This window comes from Chaetodon auriga, chromosome 21 (genome assembly GCF_051107435.1).
Source record: "Chaetodon auriga isolate fChaAug3 chromosome 21, fChaAug3.hap1, whole genome shotgun sequence".
Lineage (NCBI taxonomy): Eukaryota > Metazoa > Chordata > Actinopteri > Chaetodontiformes > Chaetodontidae > Chaetodon > Chaetodon auriga.
In genome coordinates, this window is record NC_135094.1 from 7,927,404 (window position 1) to 7,946,696 (window position 19,293).

Below are 19,293 nucleotides of genomic sequence, written 5' to 3' on the forward strand. Positions count from 1 at the left end.
TGTCCTAGTTTTGCTGCAGAGAGAGAGAGAGAGAGAGAGAGAGAGAGAGAGAGAGAGAGAGAGAGAGAGAGAGGGTGAGAGCGGCCTACTTTTGATGATACGACCAGGCCAGGAAGGAGATTCCAAGGCATAATGTAGTTAGGTGGTGCCTGTTTTTGTCTCAAGGCAGGCTATGCTTTTTTTTGTGTCTGTTGGCATGTTTCTATACAGCGGCTTCTGAGTCAGTGTGTCTGAGAGGCTCCATTGTCTGTGCAGAACCTGCAGCTGTAACCTGAGAGGGAGAGAGCGCTGACAGAGAGAGGGAGAGTGTTACTGAGCAACACTATCATGCTTCTTAATATCTATTTGCCTGGATTTGATACAAAGCCTTTGGAGCGTCCACAGCTCTCCAGCTTTCTCCTGCGGTGTAATTTAACTTGTGTGCCTTATCATAAATATCATTTAACTTCTGTGCAATTATGCGTGCAAACAACAGCAAGGCACACAAGCAGGCAGGCCTGCATCCAGCACCGTCAAATTGCCCTGGATGTGTACAGTAAGTGCGTAGAGGGCTTAACCATCTAGATCAGTGGGTCAAGTGGCTGACATACTAATCCTATTACTAGGCGAGGCCCTGATTTGTTAAAGTCGGCCCTAATCTACTGTCCATTTTGACTCGCAGACCTAAGACCTCTGGGAAAACTGTCGGGGTGTCAGCTGTCACCAAAGTCAATTTCCTCTCAGCCAGTGAATTAATTTAGACTTGATGTATTTCTTTGTGTTTATGTTTTTTGATGCATGCATGTTATGTATTTCCATGCTGTCATTAACAAATTGCTACTGACTGTGGCGCTGTAATTCCAGGATGTTGTGTGTTTAATATCCTCCTTGTAACCATTATTTACTTATTCTCTTATTTCTATTTATGCTGCACTGTCATTAATCGCTGCTGCCTCAACAGATCATTAAAGTTTGGGAACTCACAAGACAGGAGTCATAATACAGATCAGGAAGCTGAAAAAAGGTTCAAATGGCAGCATTGGAGTCAAAGATATCTTAACTTTTAGTTTCTAATTTCATAGACACTGTGTACACTACATTTCCCATGATGCAACTCAACTCTGCCACTCAAAATGCCCACATCTTTCAAACCCCATACTTCCACTGTGTGATGCAGGTTTTCTGTTTGAGGTTTCAAGTCTCAAGTCCAAACTGATATAACCCTGATGACATCATTATGACATCATCTGGGTTATTCTCTCCAAATTTCAACCACACAGAAGTAAATATGGACACAAACGACTTCAGAGGTTGTAAAGTACTCATTGTGTGGCGTGGAGTGCCCCTTTAAAGCTTCAGAAAAAAAAAAAATCTGTTATTTAAGAAATTAAGAGTTTTTTTGAGATGCATACTTTCATTGTATAATAATTTGTTATTTCTCTTTCTCTGTCTCCTCCCTGCAGTGTCATCATGCATCACCACCTACAAGAAGACACCTCCCCCAGTCCCACCACGGACTACCCCATCCAAACCCTTCATATCCATCACGGCCCAGAGCAGCACCGAGTCCGCCCAGGACGCCTACATGGACGGGGGCTCCGGGCCGCGGACGGGCATCAGCTCCCAGCCGGGCCTGTCCAACTCCACGGAGAGCATCGACAGCATGAAGGCCCTGACAGCAGCCATAGAGGCGGCTAACGCTCAGGTGCACGGCCCCGCCAGCCAGCACGTCACCAACAGCACCATCACCATCACTGCCACCGCCACCACCTCTGCCGTCGCGCACGTCTCCGCAGACAGCAAGGCGCAGAGGGAAGCGCTCCGCAAGTGCCTCTCCATAGGGATCCAGGTTTGTGGATGAGCTCCGGATTTGATCTAGTTGAAGTTATAAAATAAACCTCTAGCATGCAGTTTGACAATTTCTCCTCCTCTTAGGTGGACCCAGAGGAAGGAGGGCCGACAGAGGAGCAGTCCAAATTCCAGTCTATAGGAATTCAGGTGGAGGATGAGCGATGGTGAGTAGAGCGATGAAGAGGGAAGGAGAAAGTTGGCAAAGTGAAACTGGATCAGTCTGGTGGGAGGGATGAAGCAAAGATTGCATGAACGGGAAGAGGACTTGTAGAGACAGAGAGTGGTTTGTAGGGTGCGGCGCAAGCTTTTGCCCCCCTGCACTGGCTTCCCCGCAGCAGCTGTCCCCAGTTCAGGGGAGGTTGGCGTCAGAGCCCCCTCAGCCAGGGGCCCCAAGTGACAGCTGGGCCAGAGGATGTGGTGCAGGGAGCTGGGAAGGTGGAGGGGGCGAGTTGACAGCCATCTGTTGCTCCAGTCATTGTGATTCAGGCTACTTTGAGTCTCTGTGTGCGTGTGTGTGTGTGTGTTTGTGTATGCGTGGGAGGGAGGGAGGCAGGGAGAGAAAAGGGGAGGGAGTTTTATTGGGTTTGTTTAGTTCTGAGAGCACTGAGAGACTGCTGTGCTGTCAGCCACAGCCTCTCATTCTGCAACATGTTCCCAGTTTGAGGAGAAGCAGCCCAGTGTGCATGCTGTTTCATTAGCTCACGTCGCACCGGGCTTATTCAGGCCTCTGTCGGGACACGCAGCCATTTATGGCATCTTTGTCTGCGTTCGCTCACTCTGTCAAAAAAGCATGAAGTTGAGAAATTCAGCCACGGTACTGGTTTCGCTCTGCAGCCAAGGCATGCTTCAGGAATTCAAAGAGACATCACCTTTAATCAGAGGTCACAGCGAGGGCTGGGTCCAGCACTTGAAAACACACACTTACACAGTGTCAGGGAATGTGAGGGGCTTTCTGAAAGGGGAGGTCTCAGCTGACTGACCAAGCTGCGAGTTCCCTGACTTGCCAAGCCAAATATTAACTCATCCAGACACCTTCTAGTCTGCTGAGTGTGGGATGTAAGGCAGCGCAGCACTGTGCGTTTCTCTGGTTAATGTTTAGAGTGGGTGGGGGGTGATTTTTGTTGGTGCATGGTTGATTGTTTACCTGTTGGCATGCATCCGTGTGTGTGTGTGTGTGTGTGTGTGTGTGTGCGTGTGTATGTGTGTGTGTACCTGGGAGGTCTGGGCACGCTGCCCCCTACATTAGATTCCCAGACGGTGAGAGTGCCAAACTCCTCCGGCCTCGCTCCGATGCCCAAACTGCCTTATTTGTGTCTGTGTGTGTGTGAGTGAGTCTGTGCGTTTATGTATGTGCAGCAGTCGCAGGTCATAACCTCACCTCGCTGTTTGAACTAGGATTAACTGAGAGGGAGTGGAAGAGAGCTGGAAAAGAGATGAACACAACAAACAACATGCTTGTCTGTACACAGACTTCTTTCTGCGCTGAAATGTTCAGACTCAACACTCATTTTTACTCATGTTTACTCCCTCAAAGATGTGTCACAGTAAACTTTCACTTACCTATCGTTTTCCATGCAATAGTGCATTTATTTAATGCGAGTTTCTGATCTATTGATGGATTTCTTGCAGGTTTAGGTTGGTGGTCAGCAGATGGCTTTGCAGCCACAGGGGAAGTGGAACATTGCTCATGGTCCTAGTGACTAAACCATATGCACAACCATCTTGAAAAGTCAACTTAAGGGACAGCTAGACCTCCCTGTCTTTTTGTTTTTGTCCTAACTGGCTGAAGGTTTGTCATTACCGGGATAAGACAAACAAACAAGAAGCCTCAGGTGCTCGTGCAGCTTTTGAACGTCAATTTGTGGTGCGTAATAGCACGAGTGGCGGTGTAGTGCTGTGTTTTCTGTCATCCAACATGTGTTCTGGCGCTTCTTTCATTTTCCAAATAAGACATCAGGCTGTTCTCTGTCCATAGGAAAAGGAAAATTAGACGTAGGAAAATGATTAAGACAGACCCAGAGGTACAGAGGCCCCGTGGAAGCTGCAGCATATGGAGTGCAACATTCCACCTCTGTTGTGATTTACGGCTTTCTGTCATGTTCACCACATGAGTGTAATGAGAACATGGATGTTCTGCGTTTTTCGTCCTCTTGTCTTTTTTCTCCTGCATACCTTCCTCATGTTTTATAGTCTTGTCTCTCCCTTATGTTTGACTGTAAATGTCCTTCCTTGTTCTTTCGCCTCCCGCCTATTGATACAGTATGTCTGTTTCTATCGGGGCTGTGTTTGGCCTTGCCCGTCTCTGCCCCTGCAGGAAGTTGTTAGCAGACTGATAGAAAGCAGGCTGAGGTCATTAGAAGTGAACACCTGCTCGGAGGAGTTACTCTTTAACTGCTCTTCACACACACACACACACACACACACACACACACACACACACACACACTTGCGGGGCTGCTGGTAAAGCACATACACACGTGTTTGATCTTACCCGAAGCCACTCCCTTGTTCTTTCTCTGTCTTTTTGCCGTTCATGGAAGAGCAGAGATGAATGAGAGAAGGGGGAGGCAGAGCGATGAACGGCCAGCGTCGAGGAGGAGAGTGCGTCCGGAGACGGGCCGAGGCAGACGTGATGGAGCTGTGATCATTTGTGTGTGTCGTGCTGCAGGCAGGTCAAGCTGAGGTTTCATGTGCAAGAGGGCTGCGGGCATGTTTGGATCAGAGCGCAGATAGCAGGCTAGCAATTCAGTCTCTTTTCTGGGTTGGCTAAGCTGTCACTTCTTACCAATTTTCCAGCAGAAATAGTCAAATATGTAAACCTACAGCAGTTGGATAAAACATGCCTTGGGTACCAGAATTTAAAAGTTTGCATGCGAACGTATTTAATGAGTTAAAACGCGTCTATTCCGCTTTGAATCGCTCTTTGTTTGTATCTCTGGAGCCTCTGTTTGTGCTGGATCTGCTTATCAAAGTGTATCACTTGTTTTCTAAGTGGCTCCATGTGCAGCGCTCTGGTACGTTTTTGTATATGTTAATAAAAGATGTGCTTTGAGTCGTGGACCACTTTGAGTTGTAATCTCGCAGTGATTAAACTTCTGGCTCCTCCAATCACTACACATTTAGTTGGCCAGCCCCCCCTTCCCCAACACCCGCGTCCCTCTGGCGTCCCATTCATTACTGGGGTGGTGAGCTGCTCTATAGAACGTAGCCAAATGTGAGTGTGTGTGTGTGTGTGTGTTTGTGTGTGTGTGTGTGTTGATTTAATGTGTGTGTCTGCTGTTGCACATAGTGTGGAGGGACTTGGCAAAGGCTGCTCGTCAGTGGCACAAAGCCTCTGAGCCAAATACGACATGGCACACCCAGCTGTAGAGAAGGGTCCCAGGTGTGTGTGTGTGTGTGTGTGTTTCTTTGTGTGCATGTGCTGTTTGTGTATGTGCACCAGCCCCAGAGCAGGGCTTGTGGTGTGCACACTCTGTTGCTTCTGAATGAGCCAGGTGACAAAACACACACACAAAAGATGTTCCACACTACAAAAGCTATTCATCACGATCAGTGATGAGATCGCTGTGATCATTGCAGTTTTTTCATACCGGGAGCTCCTCCAAGAACTCTGTGTAAACAATATTATCATAATTACTGCTAAACGGGAAGCTCTAATGTGGTATTAATATAAAATATGAGTAACCAGTTAAATAAAATCAGATATTCAAAGGGTTCTCTGCTTCCTCTCCCAGTTACCGCAGGATGACCCGCTCCAACAGCGTGACCACAGCCGTGCAGGCTGACCTCGACAGCCCCGCAGACGCCATCGAGCTGCCGTCTCGTCACTTTGCCACCATGCCGCGCCAGCACTCCCGCGACGCAGCCACTTCCACCGTCAGCATCCAGGGCTCGGGGAACCACTACCACGCTTGTGCCGTCGACGACTACGGGGAGGTGGGGTTCGACCCCTCGATCCTGCCCCCTCCAGACCCGTGGATGGACAGCGTGGCAGAGCCGGAGATGGAGGCTCAGGAGGCCGTCAGCCGATCGGTGTGCCCCCGTGACGGCCGCTGGTTCCTCAAGTTGCTGCAGGCCGAGACGGAGCGTATGGAGGGCTGGTGTCGACAGATGGGGCAGGATGAGATGGAGAATCAGCTGCCTGATGAGAGTGAGTTGAGTCATAGAGCTTAGACAGTATGTCGCACACTGATATTAGGTCTATTTTCCTCTCCTCTCCTCTGATATGGAGGGTGCTGGTATTCTTGGTATTGGACCACAATAGCTGCTTGTTCCTGTCTCAGGCCCTCTGGCCTCCACAGACATACCGTGCATACTTATCAATAGGCCGCTGCTGGCCCCAGCCGCACATCTGTCCTTTAGACACATTGTATAATGATGTCTCTCACAAACACACTGAAGAGGTTTCTCTCCGTGCTCCTCCAACGCAACTATTTGATATTGACGTAAAACACGCACTGCAGCGCACGTCTGCAAACACACGTCTGAATATGATTTATGCACATGCGCTCACATGCACGTACCGCACTGAGCAAACACGCCTCAGGCAGCAGGCACTATAGTTATACCTGTCCTTGCTGCACAGCTGATCTCGTGTCTTACAGAAAATGTCATTGCTTATGCAGACAGTGTGCTGTTATGGTTCCAGGCAAGAGATTCTCTCACAGAACATTCAGAACAGGGAGGCTGTCTCAAGGTTATGTTTTCCCCAGATCCCACGCCACCACGTGCGCACGCACACACACACAAACACGCACCCGTGCACACACGTTCTGAGGGAGTTGAAAACATTGTATCTGTAGTGCAAATTCATTAACCCCCCTCTCAGTTTCTGATCCAGACTAACATACAGAATGCACAGACATACGACTGACCAGTCAGGTTATGCAGTACAGGCTTGTTTATCTCATATCAGTCTGCCAAACAGGCACTGAGAGAGAAAACAGTATATTCTTCGAGGATCAAATGCTTGATTTTTGATTTCTAAGTCATGTCTTTTGTGCTGCAGGCATGGCATTTTTAATTATTTGTTAATGCAGGGTTTCTGTTTTTAGAGTGCATTTCTTTAGCTTTGGAATTTCACAGCATTTCAGTAATTATTTGACTTCCCTAAATGACTTCTGTTCCTTGGAGGCACAGATAAAAGAGGATTCTAGCGCATCCGTTTCTGGTGCATTGCAAATGCAGCCCCTCTGTTAGAGCTGCAACATGCCTGCAGTATGCGGTTCTGTGAGTAATTGCATTGTGAATTGTGTGCGTGTGTGCGTGTGTGTGTGTGCATGCATGTGCGTCTCCGTCTTTCTGCAGTCCTGGGGAAGATCCGCAGTGCAGTGGGGAGTGCCCAGCTGCTGATGTCCCAGAAGTTCCAGCAGTTCCGGGAGCTGTGTGAGGAGAATCTGGTATGTGTCACCTCATCCTCTGCATGCTCCCCCATCTCCCCCCTCCCCCCCATTACTGACATCATCCTGCACAAATCATCCTGACAGGCCAGGCCAGCGCTCATTTACTATGCATCCAGTGTAGAGTCTGCATCTGCACACCCTTACTGTCTTTCGCGTACGAAAAATAGAACCTGCTGTATGAAAACAAGAGCCTGACAAACAGGGATTCTTAGAGGCTGGTGCTAAAATATGTATTTCTGTACTGAAGCAGCTTTTTGTGCAGATATTCACTTTAATTTTTCCACTTGCATGTCCAAATATTAAGTACCCATGTTGAATAATTTACTCATTATATTAATAGAAAGCCTATCATTTGTAAACAGAGAAAATGTGCTTTTGAGTGAAAAGTTTAACTTCTGAAATTAGAAAATGCATGAAAATACTATCTGTGAACTGGAAAATGTCTGGATTTCTAGTGTTTATATGGGAGTGAACCACTGATACTGAATAAAAGGATGAATAAACTTATATTTTGGGGTAAACCGCAGTGGATGTAAGGTTCAAAACAAAAGAATAATGAAAAAAAATAAAGTCAATAAAAATTATAAAAAGGTAATTTCTGGAAGCAAACCCAGAAATTCCCACATGTTTATATTGTGGTGCCTGATTAATGTATGTGTGTGTGTGTGTGTGTGTGTGTGTGTGTGTGTGTGTGTGTGTTTCATACATTTGACTTACTTGAAAGCCAATTCTGTGATTTCTGCAGTTGCTGTAAAGCTGAATCATCAGATAGCAGCAGCATATTTCCAATTAGCATGCAAACAATATGCGTTTGTGTGTTTGTTCACGGGGACGTGTGTGTATCTGTGCCATTTCTGTGTACCAGAACCCAAACGCACACCCGCGGCCCATCTCCCAGGACCTGGCAGGTTTCTGGGACATGCTCCAGCTGTCGATCGAGAACATTAGCCTGAAGTTTGATGAACTCCACCAACTCAAAGCCAACAACTGGAAACCTCTGACCCCACCAGAAATTCAGGTGCAGACGCACATGACAAATATTGAAGCTCCATTGTCAATGTTTTGTTTTGTTTTGTTTTGGAATGCTTTACTAACCTGCATGTGATCCGCTGTCGTGACTGTATACTTTGAACTGTAGTCCTGGCTCTCAGTGAAGCTTTGTTGTAGCATGCTGATATGTGTTGCGTACTGTCATGTTGCCTGCCTGACGTCACCACTTGTATTTGTGTGTTTTGTTCTGTCTTGTTGTTGACAGTGAGCCGCTTTTGAGAAGCTACTCTACCTGCCATGCACCGTTGGGGCCTCTCCACCTCCAATGGTCACTTTTACCTCATGCAAAAGGCCACCACCGTGCTCGCTTACCCCACGCAAATGGCTGCCACTGTGAACCATAACCTCATTCGAAATTGCATGCTCTGACATTATGCCGATAAAAGCCGCACCGCTCTTTCTAACCCTTACGCAAGCTGGCTGCAGTTGTGTTGCTCCTTACTCTGTTTAGCCGCAGCTTGCCACGAGGACTCGGCGGTCTGTCATTAAGACTATTTGTCATTCCTGTCCAGGAGAGAAGGATGCCCCCTCCCGTGCCAAAGAAGCCCCTGAAGGGCCACCCTCCCCTGGCTAGGGACCGCTCGCTGGAGAGCTCTGAGCGCCAGCGTCTGGAGGCTCGCAAACGCCTGCTAGCTGCCAAACGTGCCGCGTCGGTTCGGCAGAGCTCTGCTACCGAGAGCGCAGACAGTATCGAGATCTATATCCCCGAGGCTCAGACCAGACTATGAGACACGCAAACACACGTACCCACACACATGCCCGAAACACTGTCCCATCCACACACTAGCACTGAATGGTAAGGCTTGGGTGCTAACATAACATCATCACACTTTTTGCAGACTTCCCAGATCACTGTGGGGTCGGTCACGATGGAAGTTGTTTGAACAAGAAATGTACATTTACAGTATTTATTTATTTATTTATCTCCCCTCCCCCCCCCCCCGATTAATTTCCCTCTCCCAGCTTTGATGTAGCAGTTCCTCCTCTTCCTGTACCTCCACCTGCCCCTCACAAAAAGTATCTTGTAAACCCCTTTTTTTAAGTGGCCTAATATTACAGAGTAAGCCAGGTGTAGCACAGCAGTGATGCTTCACGTTAATGTGTTTCAGGTGCTGAGAATCAGAGGAGAACAGTGGAGGAGCATGCGTGTCCGTGCGGACTGTATATACGTGCAAACACACACACGAGTGATGTATTTCAGCTGATCTGCTCAAATCAAATGGAGAGATAAGACCCACTGACTGAACTCCTATTCAGTTTTATTTTTGTATTTGCATAAAATCCCACGATCCGGCTCTGAACATACCGTGAGCTGGGAAAATTTTCGATTAGAAAACAGAAAAGAGCAGACGAGGAAACCGTCGCCCTCCGGCTGAAAAAGGGTCTTTTCCCGCAGCAGGAGGTCGACCCTGTAGGAAAAAGGTCAAGAGATCCAATTTTGCTCCTCCAGGTGAGGCAGAGGGGCTTTGAAGCCAGGAGCAGATTTTGAGGTTCTGCAAAGAGTGCAATTCACCGACAGAATCACTGTTGCGACAAACCTAACCTGTGCGTGCGAGAGAGAGCGAGAGAACGTGTGTGTGTGTGTGTGTGTGTGTGTGTGTGTGTGTGTGTGTGTGTTGTAATTCAGATGTTCATTTCAAAAGTGCTTCCTATTTTTCTAGGTCTAAAGGGTCCTAGTTGTAACTGAAGATTAAGGTAGCAGTATCAACAGACTGTAAACACACCGCCCATCTCGTCTCATTTTAAACTGAGCAAACCATGTTTGTATAGAAGAACATACAGTGTAATGACATGACATGCATGCCGACACAAGGTAACTGATACTTCTGTCTTTTCTAAACAGGTTGAATCCTTTCTCATGTTGCGTTCAGACTCTTCGGTGTTACAGACAATGCTAAAATACTGATATTTGGTACAATACTGGTAGTTGTACTATATTTTATTATGTCATTTTTAGACAAGAGAGGTTTATTGACAGTATTGAGACTAAAGGACTGAAAAGGGACTATTTTCTCCTCACTGTGTGTGCACTATCTCTGCCTCCAAATGAAGCAATTATTTGAAGGTCATACAGTAAAAAAAAAAAATCCAATTTGTAATATTTTGTATTCATGTTTAATTTATTGATTAGGAGAACAATGACTGTTTCTTGACATTGTGATTATTATTATGATGCACTGACAACAAGGCCCTTATACTGTGTTTATGTTTTCTTTATGTTGGTTCTTTTGCATGACAGGCACCTTTTCTTTTTTCTTTTTGTCTTTTTCTGTTTCAGTGATCAGCCTTAATTTCTAATATGATAGTCGAGCACAACAGCAGTCTCAGGGGAAGAAGCGTGTGTGTGCGTGTGTGTGTGTGTGAGAGAGAGAGTGTGTGTGTGGCTGACTTCTTGTGAGCGTTTGTGACCCATGGCTTTGTCTCTTACTGTATATAACCCCAGCTACAAGGATAGGCCATGACATTAAACAAGGGAGTAGAGTCCACGCCATCTTTTGAATGATGTTCCTGTTGAACATCTCAGCCCACTTAATCACTTCAGTGTAACAAGGTATTTGTGTCAGCTGCTTGAATGTGGAGACAATCCTGAGCCAGTTTAGCCATCACATAGTTGTTTTGATAACAGAATTGCGGGACGTTGGTGTCCAGTTCTCTGTGGTGATCTGACAAAGTTTTGTGCCATTGAATAACTACAGTCAAGGATAAATTCCTGCTATTTGTCCCTATTGAACGGCAAAGAGGGACGTTTGTGAAGGAACTCAAGTGATGAAGTAACCGTGCAGTATGATTTCTATTTCCTTTAGCTGGTCGATATGAAGCCTAGAGAGGATGCATAAAAGTAACAATAGTTCAAACTTAACGCCATTTTACGTAGATGAAGCTCATTTTAGTATTTTTTACTTTGGAAACTTGTATTTGAATTAAACTGTCTGTCAAATGATTGACTTCTTATTTATGTTTATTATATTAACATATCAATATAACACTCCTGATATAGCAGGGAGTTCGTAACCAGAATGTTGGATTGTGGTTAACTGCTAAAACTCAAAAGACACTCCAGCAATCCTGGCAATTCTGAAGCTTGTGATGTAGTTATAATAAGAGAAAAACATTCAAATAAACATTTGTACATAAATGAATGTTTCCCTATGTAAATGTAAACTAAAAAAAAAATCCCAATCAAATAACATATTACGCAGATATACATTTTGTAATTAATGTTATTACACTGTTGATGTTATGGCACGTGTATGAGCTCTTATCAGCATTAAAAAAATATATACCATTGCCATAATTTTGTGGTGTTCATTTCTTTCCCTGTCTCCACATGTGTTTTCAATTGGAATATAATTAAACAGATTACAAGGCCAGCATGGTGTGTTTTTAGGGCATTTCCCTTCCGCAGGGGCGGGTCCCCATAATTAGACAGCACTTCTGGCCTTGGCTTAGCCCCGTCACTCCTGTACGTGCAGCTTCTGGTGATTCGTCATTCGCACATCAGTCATGCTGAGGGGAGGCAGGCTGACCTCAGCGGCCAGAGTTCAGGAGTGGGGGTGAAAGAGGGGGTTGCGGAAGCGGGTGTCTTTGTGTAAAGCCTGGCCCTGGCTCTGTCTACCTTTCAGATGGCCCACCATGGTGGGCTACAACTGCCCGCTGTGTGCCTGGAGGTCTGTTTAAACCCTTATAAATGATCGCATCCACAAGTTTGGACCAGGCCTCCACCCAAAGAGCTGTCACTTTAGACAGACTTATGGCAAAAGGTGGAAAACTCTACGTGCACTCTTCACATATGACCAGCGTGGACATGTTTACTTTGGTAAACTAAAAGCACACTGTGGCTAGCTGATTGGTGGAGTCCTGATTGTTCCTGTGGTCTGTTTACTGAAACAAAAGACGTCCTCAGTGAAGGTTTTTACTCCTTTCAAATCAGAAAAAATAAGATTGAGCTTGAGAGAAGAGCATGTAATAAATGAAAGAGTGGCTGTCCCAGCAAATATAGACAACAAATCCTATTGAGGCCAATAGAGAAGCTTTAGCAGGACCAGAAGGGAACAGCTGTCCTCCTCGCCTCGAACGAGCCAGCGTGCTCGGTTGTAAGCTGCCTTACATTGACTCTATTGAGACGCAGCCACACACAAAGCCCCGCTGGCAAGAAACTGTTGACGTCTGCTGTATGCTCGTGTTAATTTATGCAGGATTATGCTAATTGGCAGGAGCTGTTGTAAACCTCTCACACACAGGAATGTGAATGCCTAACGGTAGCCTGTGGAAAGACATGAGCGCTATACTATTTCTGTCCTGCCTCCTTTTATTTACTGAACATTCTGACTCAATACACTCTGCTTATCCTTGAGGGATGAATCGGTAATCTTCACAAAGTTCGGTGGGATTTACAAGAATACAGCCCGTATAAACACGCGTGAGGTTTGAGTGATCCGCAAGGAGGGAAAATACCAAATGATCAATTCTGAGATGTAGAAAAACAAAACTTTATTTGATTCCCAAGTGACCCCTATTTGCCACAAACATTGCACAGTATGAAAAGAAATCACATCATTGGGCATCATGTCACATTAACTATACACATGGTCCTATTATACATGAAAATGCTTTTTTTTTTTTTTTTTGGTGATTTCAAAAATGCTGTCTTTGTCAGGTTTGTAAAAAAAAAAAAAAAAAAAAAAAAAAAAAAAAACAGCAAATGCAGAAAAGACATCTGTAGTGTTTAATTTTCCAGTCCACTGGCCGTCGTTTTCTCGCTGAGTGATGGGATGAAGGCTCAGACTAAGAACCTGCTACATTGGTCATCTGAAATATCCCCTGGTGGAGAAAAGAGTAAAAAAAAAAGAAAAAGAAAAAAAAAGCAGTTTTTTTTTTCTTTTAAAATAGCTAAAAATAAAAGTAAATTACAAAAAAAAAAATCAAAACTATACTTATACTCATGAAAACACATTACTACAGTAGTGAATAAGTTTGTCATAGATGCCAAGAGCAAAGTATGTTTAAGACACTGAGATGACCTTCTTCTGCCTTTAGTGTGCAAACAAACGAGGCAGACCAATCACGAACTGATCTCTGAAATGTATAACAGTAAACACGTGTGATGCGACCGATCCGTCTGATTGGTCCGTGAAGGAGGGCTGACTCTAGCTCTTGCTCCGTTCTCTAAAACGATATACTGTACAGTATAATGGAAAGACATAAGACAGGCAGCATTTCTCTGATAACATTTTTGGTCCCTGTGTGCAAATAAGATACACATGTAGATACATACGCATGTATGTGAAATGAATAAACAACTTACAGCCAAGGCACCTCGATACTTTTTTTTTCTTTTTTTTTCCATAAAAAAACATCCTCATCAATTTGATTGGTATACCAAAAATAGAAATGATCAGGCTTTCATGTGGATTTGTTCTCTGATGCGTGCGGACGAGTCCGTGAACTCGGGGGAGTTCCACAGTCGAGACGCAAAGTCAGTCTCTATTCCCTCCTCTTCCGTCTCCTCTCGCCTTCTCCCTTTAGGAGACCAGCTGTTTGGCTTGCAGCTCCATCTCTGCGGCCCGTTTGAGGGCCACGTCCACCAGGAGCTGGAAGCCGCTGAAGTCTTGTGTGAGGTCTGGAGGGGTGGGGGGAGGGGTGTTGAAGAGCCCACTGCGGGGGCTCAGGTTGCCCTCCATGCCGGTGCCGCTGAGGATGGTGGTGGTGGTGGTGGTGGCGGTGGGGAGCTGCTGGCTGCCCAGCCCTTCATCCCGGCACCTGAACAGCGCCTGCGCAGACTGCAGCAGCTCAGCCGCCCTGTCACAGTTCATTCCCGGCACAGACGGGTGGGAGGCTGTCGGGCTGGCCTGCATCGCCGCGGTGACAGTGGTGTGACAGATGACAGACGGGCGGCTGGGCATGAGCCCCGGAGAGGGGGACACGGAGGTTGGAGAGGGGATGGAGGGAGACGCCGCCTTCCTCAGGACGCCGGGCGTGGCGGGTTCGAAGCTGGAGGGGTGGAGCACGCGTTTGTCGTAGCTCTCCTCCGTACCTGCTGCGGGGCTGCTGTGTTTCGGGGACTGGGAGCTGTCAGAGAAGCTGTCGCCGGCCTTGCTGCCTTTCCTGGATATGGTGAACTGGTTGGGATCTTTGCCGTCTTTCCTCAGCATCTCTGGGAGAAGCCGCCGCCGTGCGTTGATGAACCAGTTGCACACCTGCAAGAGACGACATGATAAATCCACGCTGTGAGGAAGCCGTGCCTCGCTTATGTTCTGCCTTGCCATTTCAAAGGAAATCTGCTGGTACGCACATCTCCAGGTGCAGTCTGCACCTGTGTTATCAATAGAGAAATCAAAACTGAAAGGGAGAACGCCACCCCTCACACACTTGTTCACACCAGAGGCGGTGTATTTCACACCCTTAGACATTTCCCATTTATCATTCCAGCGCCGCAGAGAGGAAAAACCAGACCTCAAAAGACTGACGCCAAAGATTCTGATCACATCTCAAACTATGAGAAGCTAAACATTAACTTTCAGTTTGGACTTCTTAATCCTGTATTTAAACTAGCTTTGAATACAAAGTCATCTCCTTTGTCACAGCAGTAATCACGGTCATCTCTCTTCTCTTCTCCTCAGTCCTCCAGGCCAGTCGTAACTGGCTCAGGGAGACTTGCAGCTCTAACCATGTAAATGACTCTGCATTGTTCCCAGACAGCTGGGATGGAAAGGGGCTGGAGGGAGGGAAATTCCTGTCCAAGTGCCTCAGCCAAGCCCACAGCACACAGGGAGTGAGTTTACTCACGTTGTCTCGGGCTTTAATGTTGCAACATCAAGCTGGTTTGGATGACCTTCAATTCACTGTTTATGTGTCATGTTTTGTTTGCCATCTAGACAGGAAATGATTCAGTCCAGCTGACACTTGCTTCCTCCTGACGCTTCCAGTGGGCTGTTTACACTCTAAGGGTTTGCTAGCGATCTTAGCCGTTCTGTGTCCGTACCTGTAGTGTGGAGAGCTGAGTCTGCTTGGACAGGAGGGCTTTCTCCTGTTCGGAGGGGTAAGCGTTGTAGCGATGCTCGTACAACCAGTCCCGGAGGATCTGAACCGACTCCTTGGGCAGATTCCCCCGCCGCTTCCTCTTCCCGTTGCTGCCCGCGCTGGATGACAGATCCAGAGGGGCGTCCACGCTGTCCTCGTCATCCGTCTCGCTGCCTGACAGCATCATCAAACCTGCGCCAACGAGGAGAAAGAGCGTGTGAGGATACAAAAAAAAAAAGAAAAGAAAAAAAGGACAAAGAAGAATATGTATCCTCTTATGTCAGCCACCCTGCTGTCGGTCTCCCAGCCGCTCTGCCGCAAACGCAAGCTGTCTGGGAGGCAGCTGATGTGTCAGAAGCAAGCTGTCAAGTTCAGCCATGTGATTCATATAAGGAGCGAGGGAGGGTGTGAGGAGGAGGAGGAGGAGGAGGGGGAGGAGGAGGAGGGAGCGATGGAGGAGGGGAGGGGAGCGAGGGGGGGACGTCACAAAGGCTGGTCTGATGCTGTGGCAGTTATAAAACCTGCCTCGACAAATACAAGCCAGGTCTGCTGCACAGGCAGAGCACACCTTGCACGCTGGGTTAAGCAAAGCGCAGCGGGCTGACCACAGCGACGAGCACTCCACCAGAAGGCAGAGCTTGTTTTGAAGAACAGCAACAGCGTGTTTGCAAAGATTACAGAGCTGCTTTCTGTTTTCGATTTCAGGCACGTCTAATCAAAGTCAATCACGATCAAACGGGATTTGGGCCTCTCAATGACTCTGAATGTGAAGCGTGTGAGCCGGGGAAAATAAACCAGCTCACAAACTGTTTGGAAAACCCACTTTGATCACATTCATCTGATTCAGCCTCTTTCAGGCTGTGTTACATTTCATCAAAAGCAGAGCCGCGCGTGTAAAGAAGCACGTATTTTTCAATCAGCTGCTCGTGTTGCAGCTGCGTGCAGCCAGGACGCCATTAAGAAAATGCAGACATCTAGAGGGTGTTTAACCCGCAACCCTGTGCAGTCTGCTCAGGGGCAAACTAGTGGGAAAGGAATAAGAAAGTTCCCAAGTGTGAGCGGCCAACAGGATGAGGTAATTACGTAGGCTGGAGAGAGGGGAAGGGGGAGGGGAGACCTGTTGCAAATCAGCGTCTCCAGACTAAACAAAAGAATCCAGGGCTGCGTGCTTCTTTGTACGCAATTCAAAACTTTCTACACGCAAAACAGCGAGTTCGCCACAAACTTCACCCCCAACAAAATATCATAGCTTGACAGAGAGGACAGCAAATGCGTTTACAGGCCGCGAAGACGCTGGTTTTGTAAGTTTAAAACAACTTGTAAGAGGGTTTCTATTGTGTGTGTGTGTGAGTGCGCGCTGCACCACGAGGTCCGTGAATGTAACAAGGCAACTTCCCACAATGAGGTCAGGATGAACATTAGCCTACATTCTGGATTCAGATACGGTTTAAAAGCCGCTGGAGGTGCTTCCGTTCGCGGCAGATGGTTAAAAGACACGTGAGAAACATTTTAAAAGCGGAAAAAAAAGCCACACTTCAAACGCCAACTCACAATAGTCGCCAAACTTTGATTCGTATCGTTACTTTTTGGTTCACTTCGACGCGAATGTCTGTTCCTGAAATGACCTCGTATTCAAAGTAAAAAGTGAGCCTCGTTTAGCTCACTTTCTGGCATTTTGGGGGAGCTAAAGTTAGCCGAATTACACCGTGGCGAGAAAAACAACACACATGGCGAAAGAGTGCTGTGTTATTGTGTGAAAAGCCGAATAAAACATGGGCAGAAAAGTCAGAAATAGCGGGCAAAGGTGGCTGTACCGACTTTTGACATCGCGCCAGCACATGGCACAAAAAGCCCCCTGTCATGTCTGGAAAGGAAACAATAGGCTGCATGGTTTGCATATGAGGGAAATCGCTCTGATAATCGTGCCTCTGCGCTGTCTCTGCTTAGCTCAACTAATTTCGACTTCATTTAGTCCCCAAGAAGCGTCCAACCTACCCTTTTTCGTCTTCATCTCCGTCCGAAAATGCCCACTTTTCCCTCGCCAGGCGCAGAAGAAAATTGCCTTTGTGTTAGTGTTTCTTCTCCTCCAGATATCCTCAGTGTGTATCCGAATAATCGGAGAAAAAAATCCTTATTCATCAAAACGCGCTCCTTTTCCTGCAGCCCGTCTTTATTTTGCTGTCTCTTCTGGGTCGTCCTGGTTCGGGGAGGGGGGGGGGGGTTACCTGAGCTCTCCTGCGTCCCTTCGGCTCAAAGCCCGTTTCTCATTGACTGTGTGTTTGATCCTGAAACTGGGTGACAGCTATCTTTGACAGCTGCGTGACTCAACGCACAGAGATCCTCCCACCGCGGAGGGCAGAGGAAAAATCTCTGACATCAGCATGGCTTGTTCCACTGACATGGATACGGTGCCGCTAACGCCGAGCGGCCGCGGACCCCCCCGCCCCCCCAACAAAGCCCGACAAACACGCAACAACAGCCCGGTGGGTTAAAGTATGAGCCGCAGGAAGGCGTTGATTTCTGCGGGCGGTCAGGATGACAACAGGCTGCCGGAGAGCACTGCGGACCTCGTGGTTACCTCTTACATAAATAATAACCCCAATAAAAAGAAAGAAAAAATTCCATTATTGCTGCAGGCTGGGCTTTTTTTCCGCCTGGTGGGGCTCTGTAATCTTATCACTTTGTGGTTTTATCCCCTTTGATATCACTTTTGTACAACAATGCGGAATTGTCTGGTACTGAATTGCTCTCTATAATACCCGTAATAATGCAAGTTTTTACAAGAGTACCATTTGCGCTCCTGTTGAGCTTTCTGAAGCCCCATGGCACCGCCGTATCACCGCGTCAGGCACCTGTGTTATGTTTACGGTGACACCCGTGTATTGTTTATGTTTACACCGCCGCGCTTTCGCTATGGCAGCTCGTCCTGTTTTGCGTTTCTCGCGGGAATGAGGAAACGTGTAAAACACAGTGCATGCAGAGGTGCATTAGGGGGATGTTGAGCCAACCTTGTTCCAGCTGGGGGTTAGCGCACCAGTTCAGGTTGCTGAAGACAACAGCGCAGCGAAGGAAGCGATCAATGCCCTCATTTGTATGCGGCGCACAGCCCTGCGACAGCTGCTGTAGCATCGTCTCTTTGCACGCATTTGTTCCAGACAGGCGTTCACTTCTCCCTGCGAAGCTAAATGTCGCCCCCCTGTGTGCGTGTTTGTGGCGCTTCACTTGAACGCACCATCGCTTGACAAACAAGAGGTGCTCGGACTCCCTCTGGTGGCTTAGAGAAGCATCTCCTCAGGAAAAAGTGATTATTTGGTAAGTTGTTGACAAACATCACCATGCTATAACATTTGAACACATGTGACGCAATCTGAGTTCATGTCCAAAAGCTGAATTTAATTAAAAAGGATAAATCAAGTGCTAAACTGAAATTAATTAAGCTAAATAGACAACCCCCCGTAGATATAGACAGAGATATTAATGTGCATATTTCACGCTTTTTCCTTCTAAGTTTGCATTCCTCACAGCTGCAGTTGTAGCTGCCTCCTCTGAGGTAACATCTATATTCAGCGCACATTCTTATTAAACACAAGTGGTGTGACTGTTTCAAGCGGATAAGCTGAAACAGTCAATGTGTTAAAAATAGAGATATGAGCAGGTTAGGCATGCAGCAGCCTGCTGTTTCCAGTGAGTCAATACCAGCCAGTTCCGTGCTGTGTGTGGCACATAGTATCTCATACTGCAAAACGTCTAAATAATGATGATGATCATATTAATACTGGTGGTAAACGATTTACTTCATTAGTAAATTCACAAAAATTACAATTAAACTCTCTCAATCATATGTTGAGTCCATTTTTTTTACAGTGTAATATGGAGGAACACTAACATGGATGTGTTGTGTACATTCAGATAGTGTTTAATGTTCTTTTCATTCCTACTGAACCTAAATGGCACTTCCGCCGTTGTCCACCTTGTCTTTGATGGAACTTTT

The 19,293-nt window shown here is 46.8% G+C and overlaps 2 protein-coding genes across 3 annotated transcripts in view; one reads left to right on the forward strand and one right to left on the reverse strand.

Annotated features, from left to right (window-relative positions):
• dlgap1b (discs, large (Drosophila) homolog-associated protein 1b) overlaps positions 1–11,575 on the forward strand; it is a 91,583-nt gene extending 80,008 nt beyond the window's left edge. Inside the window, exons 7-12 of the mRNA XM_076721450.1 lie at positions 1,443–1,828; positions 1,915–1,994; positions 5,565–5,980; positions 7,138–7,229; positions 8,098–8,250; positions 8,795–11,575. Coding sequence (XP_076577565.1) covers positions 1,443–1,828; positions 1,915–1,994; positions 5,565–5,980; positions 7,138–7,229; positions 8,098–8,250; positions 8,795–9,010 — 1,343 coding nt within the window. The 3' untranslated portion in view covers positions 9,011–11,575. The remainder of the gene's footprint in view (positions 1–1,442; positions 1,829–1,914; positions 1,995–5,564; positions 5,981–7,137; positions 7,230–8,097; positions 8,251–8,794) is intronic.
• Positions 11,576–12,758: 1,183 nt separating this feature from the next.
• On the reverse strand, positions 12,759–18,499 carry tgif1 (TGFB-induced factor homeobox 1). 2 transcript variants are annotated; one of them, XM_076721452.1, is made up of 3 exons: positions 17,298–18,499; positions 15,265–15,494; positions 12,759–14,479 (listed from the first exon to the last, which is right to left on the reverse strand). In XM_076721452.1, exons 1-3 carry the CDS (start codon positions 17,311–17,313, stop codon positions 13,805–13,807), a joined length of 921 nt encoding a protein of 306 aa, XP_076577567.1. In that variant the 5' UTR covers positions 17,314–18,499; the 3' UTR covers positions 12,759–13,804. The 2 variants fall into 2 exon arrangements, with proteins under 2 accessions (XP_076577567.1, XP_076577566.1); XM_076721451.1 differs by having other exon boundaries at positions 18,311–18,494.
• Between the last annotated feature and the right edge of the window lie 794 nt (positions 18,500–19,293).

What these genes read in the sequence shown, in the direction of transcription:
- tgif1 (XM_076721451.1), bottom strand. Translation starts at nt 18,431, where the DNA reads ATGCTACAGCAGCTGTCGCAGGGCTGTGCGCCGCATACAAATGAGGGC. An exon ending in TAACCCCCAGCTGGAACAAG is followed by an intron (nt 15,495 to 18,310) that starts GTTGGCTCAACA and finishes TCGTTGGCGCAG; the next exon opens with GTTTGATGATGCTGTCAGGC. An exon ending in CTCAGCTCTCCACACTACAG is followed by an intron (nt 14,480 to 15,264) that starts GTACGGACACAG and finishes CGTCTCTTGCAG; the next exon opens with GTGTGCAACTGGTTCATCAA.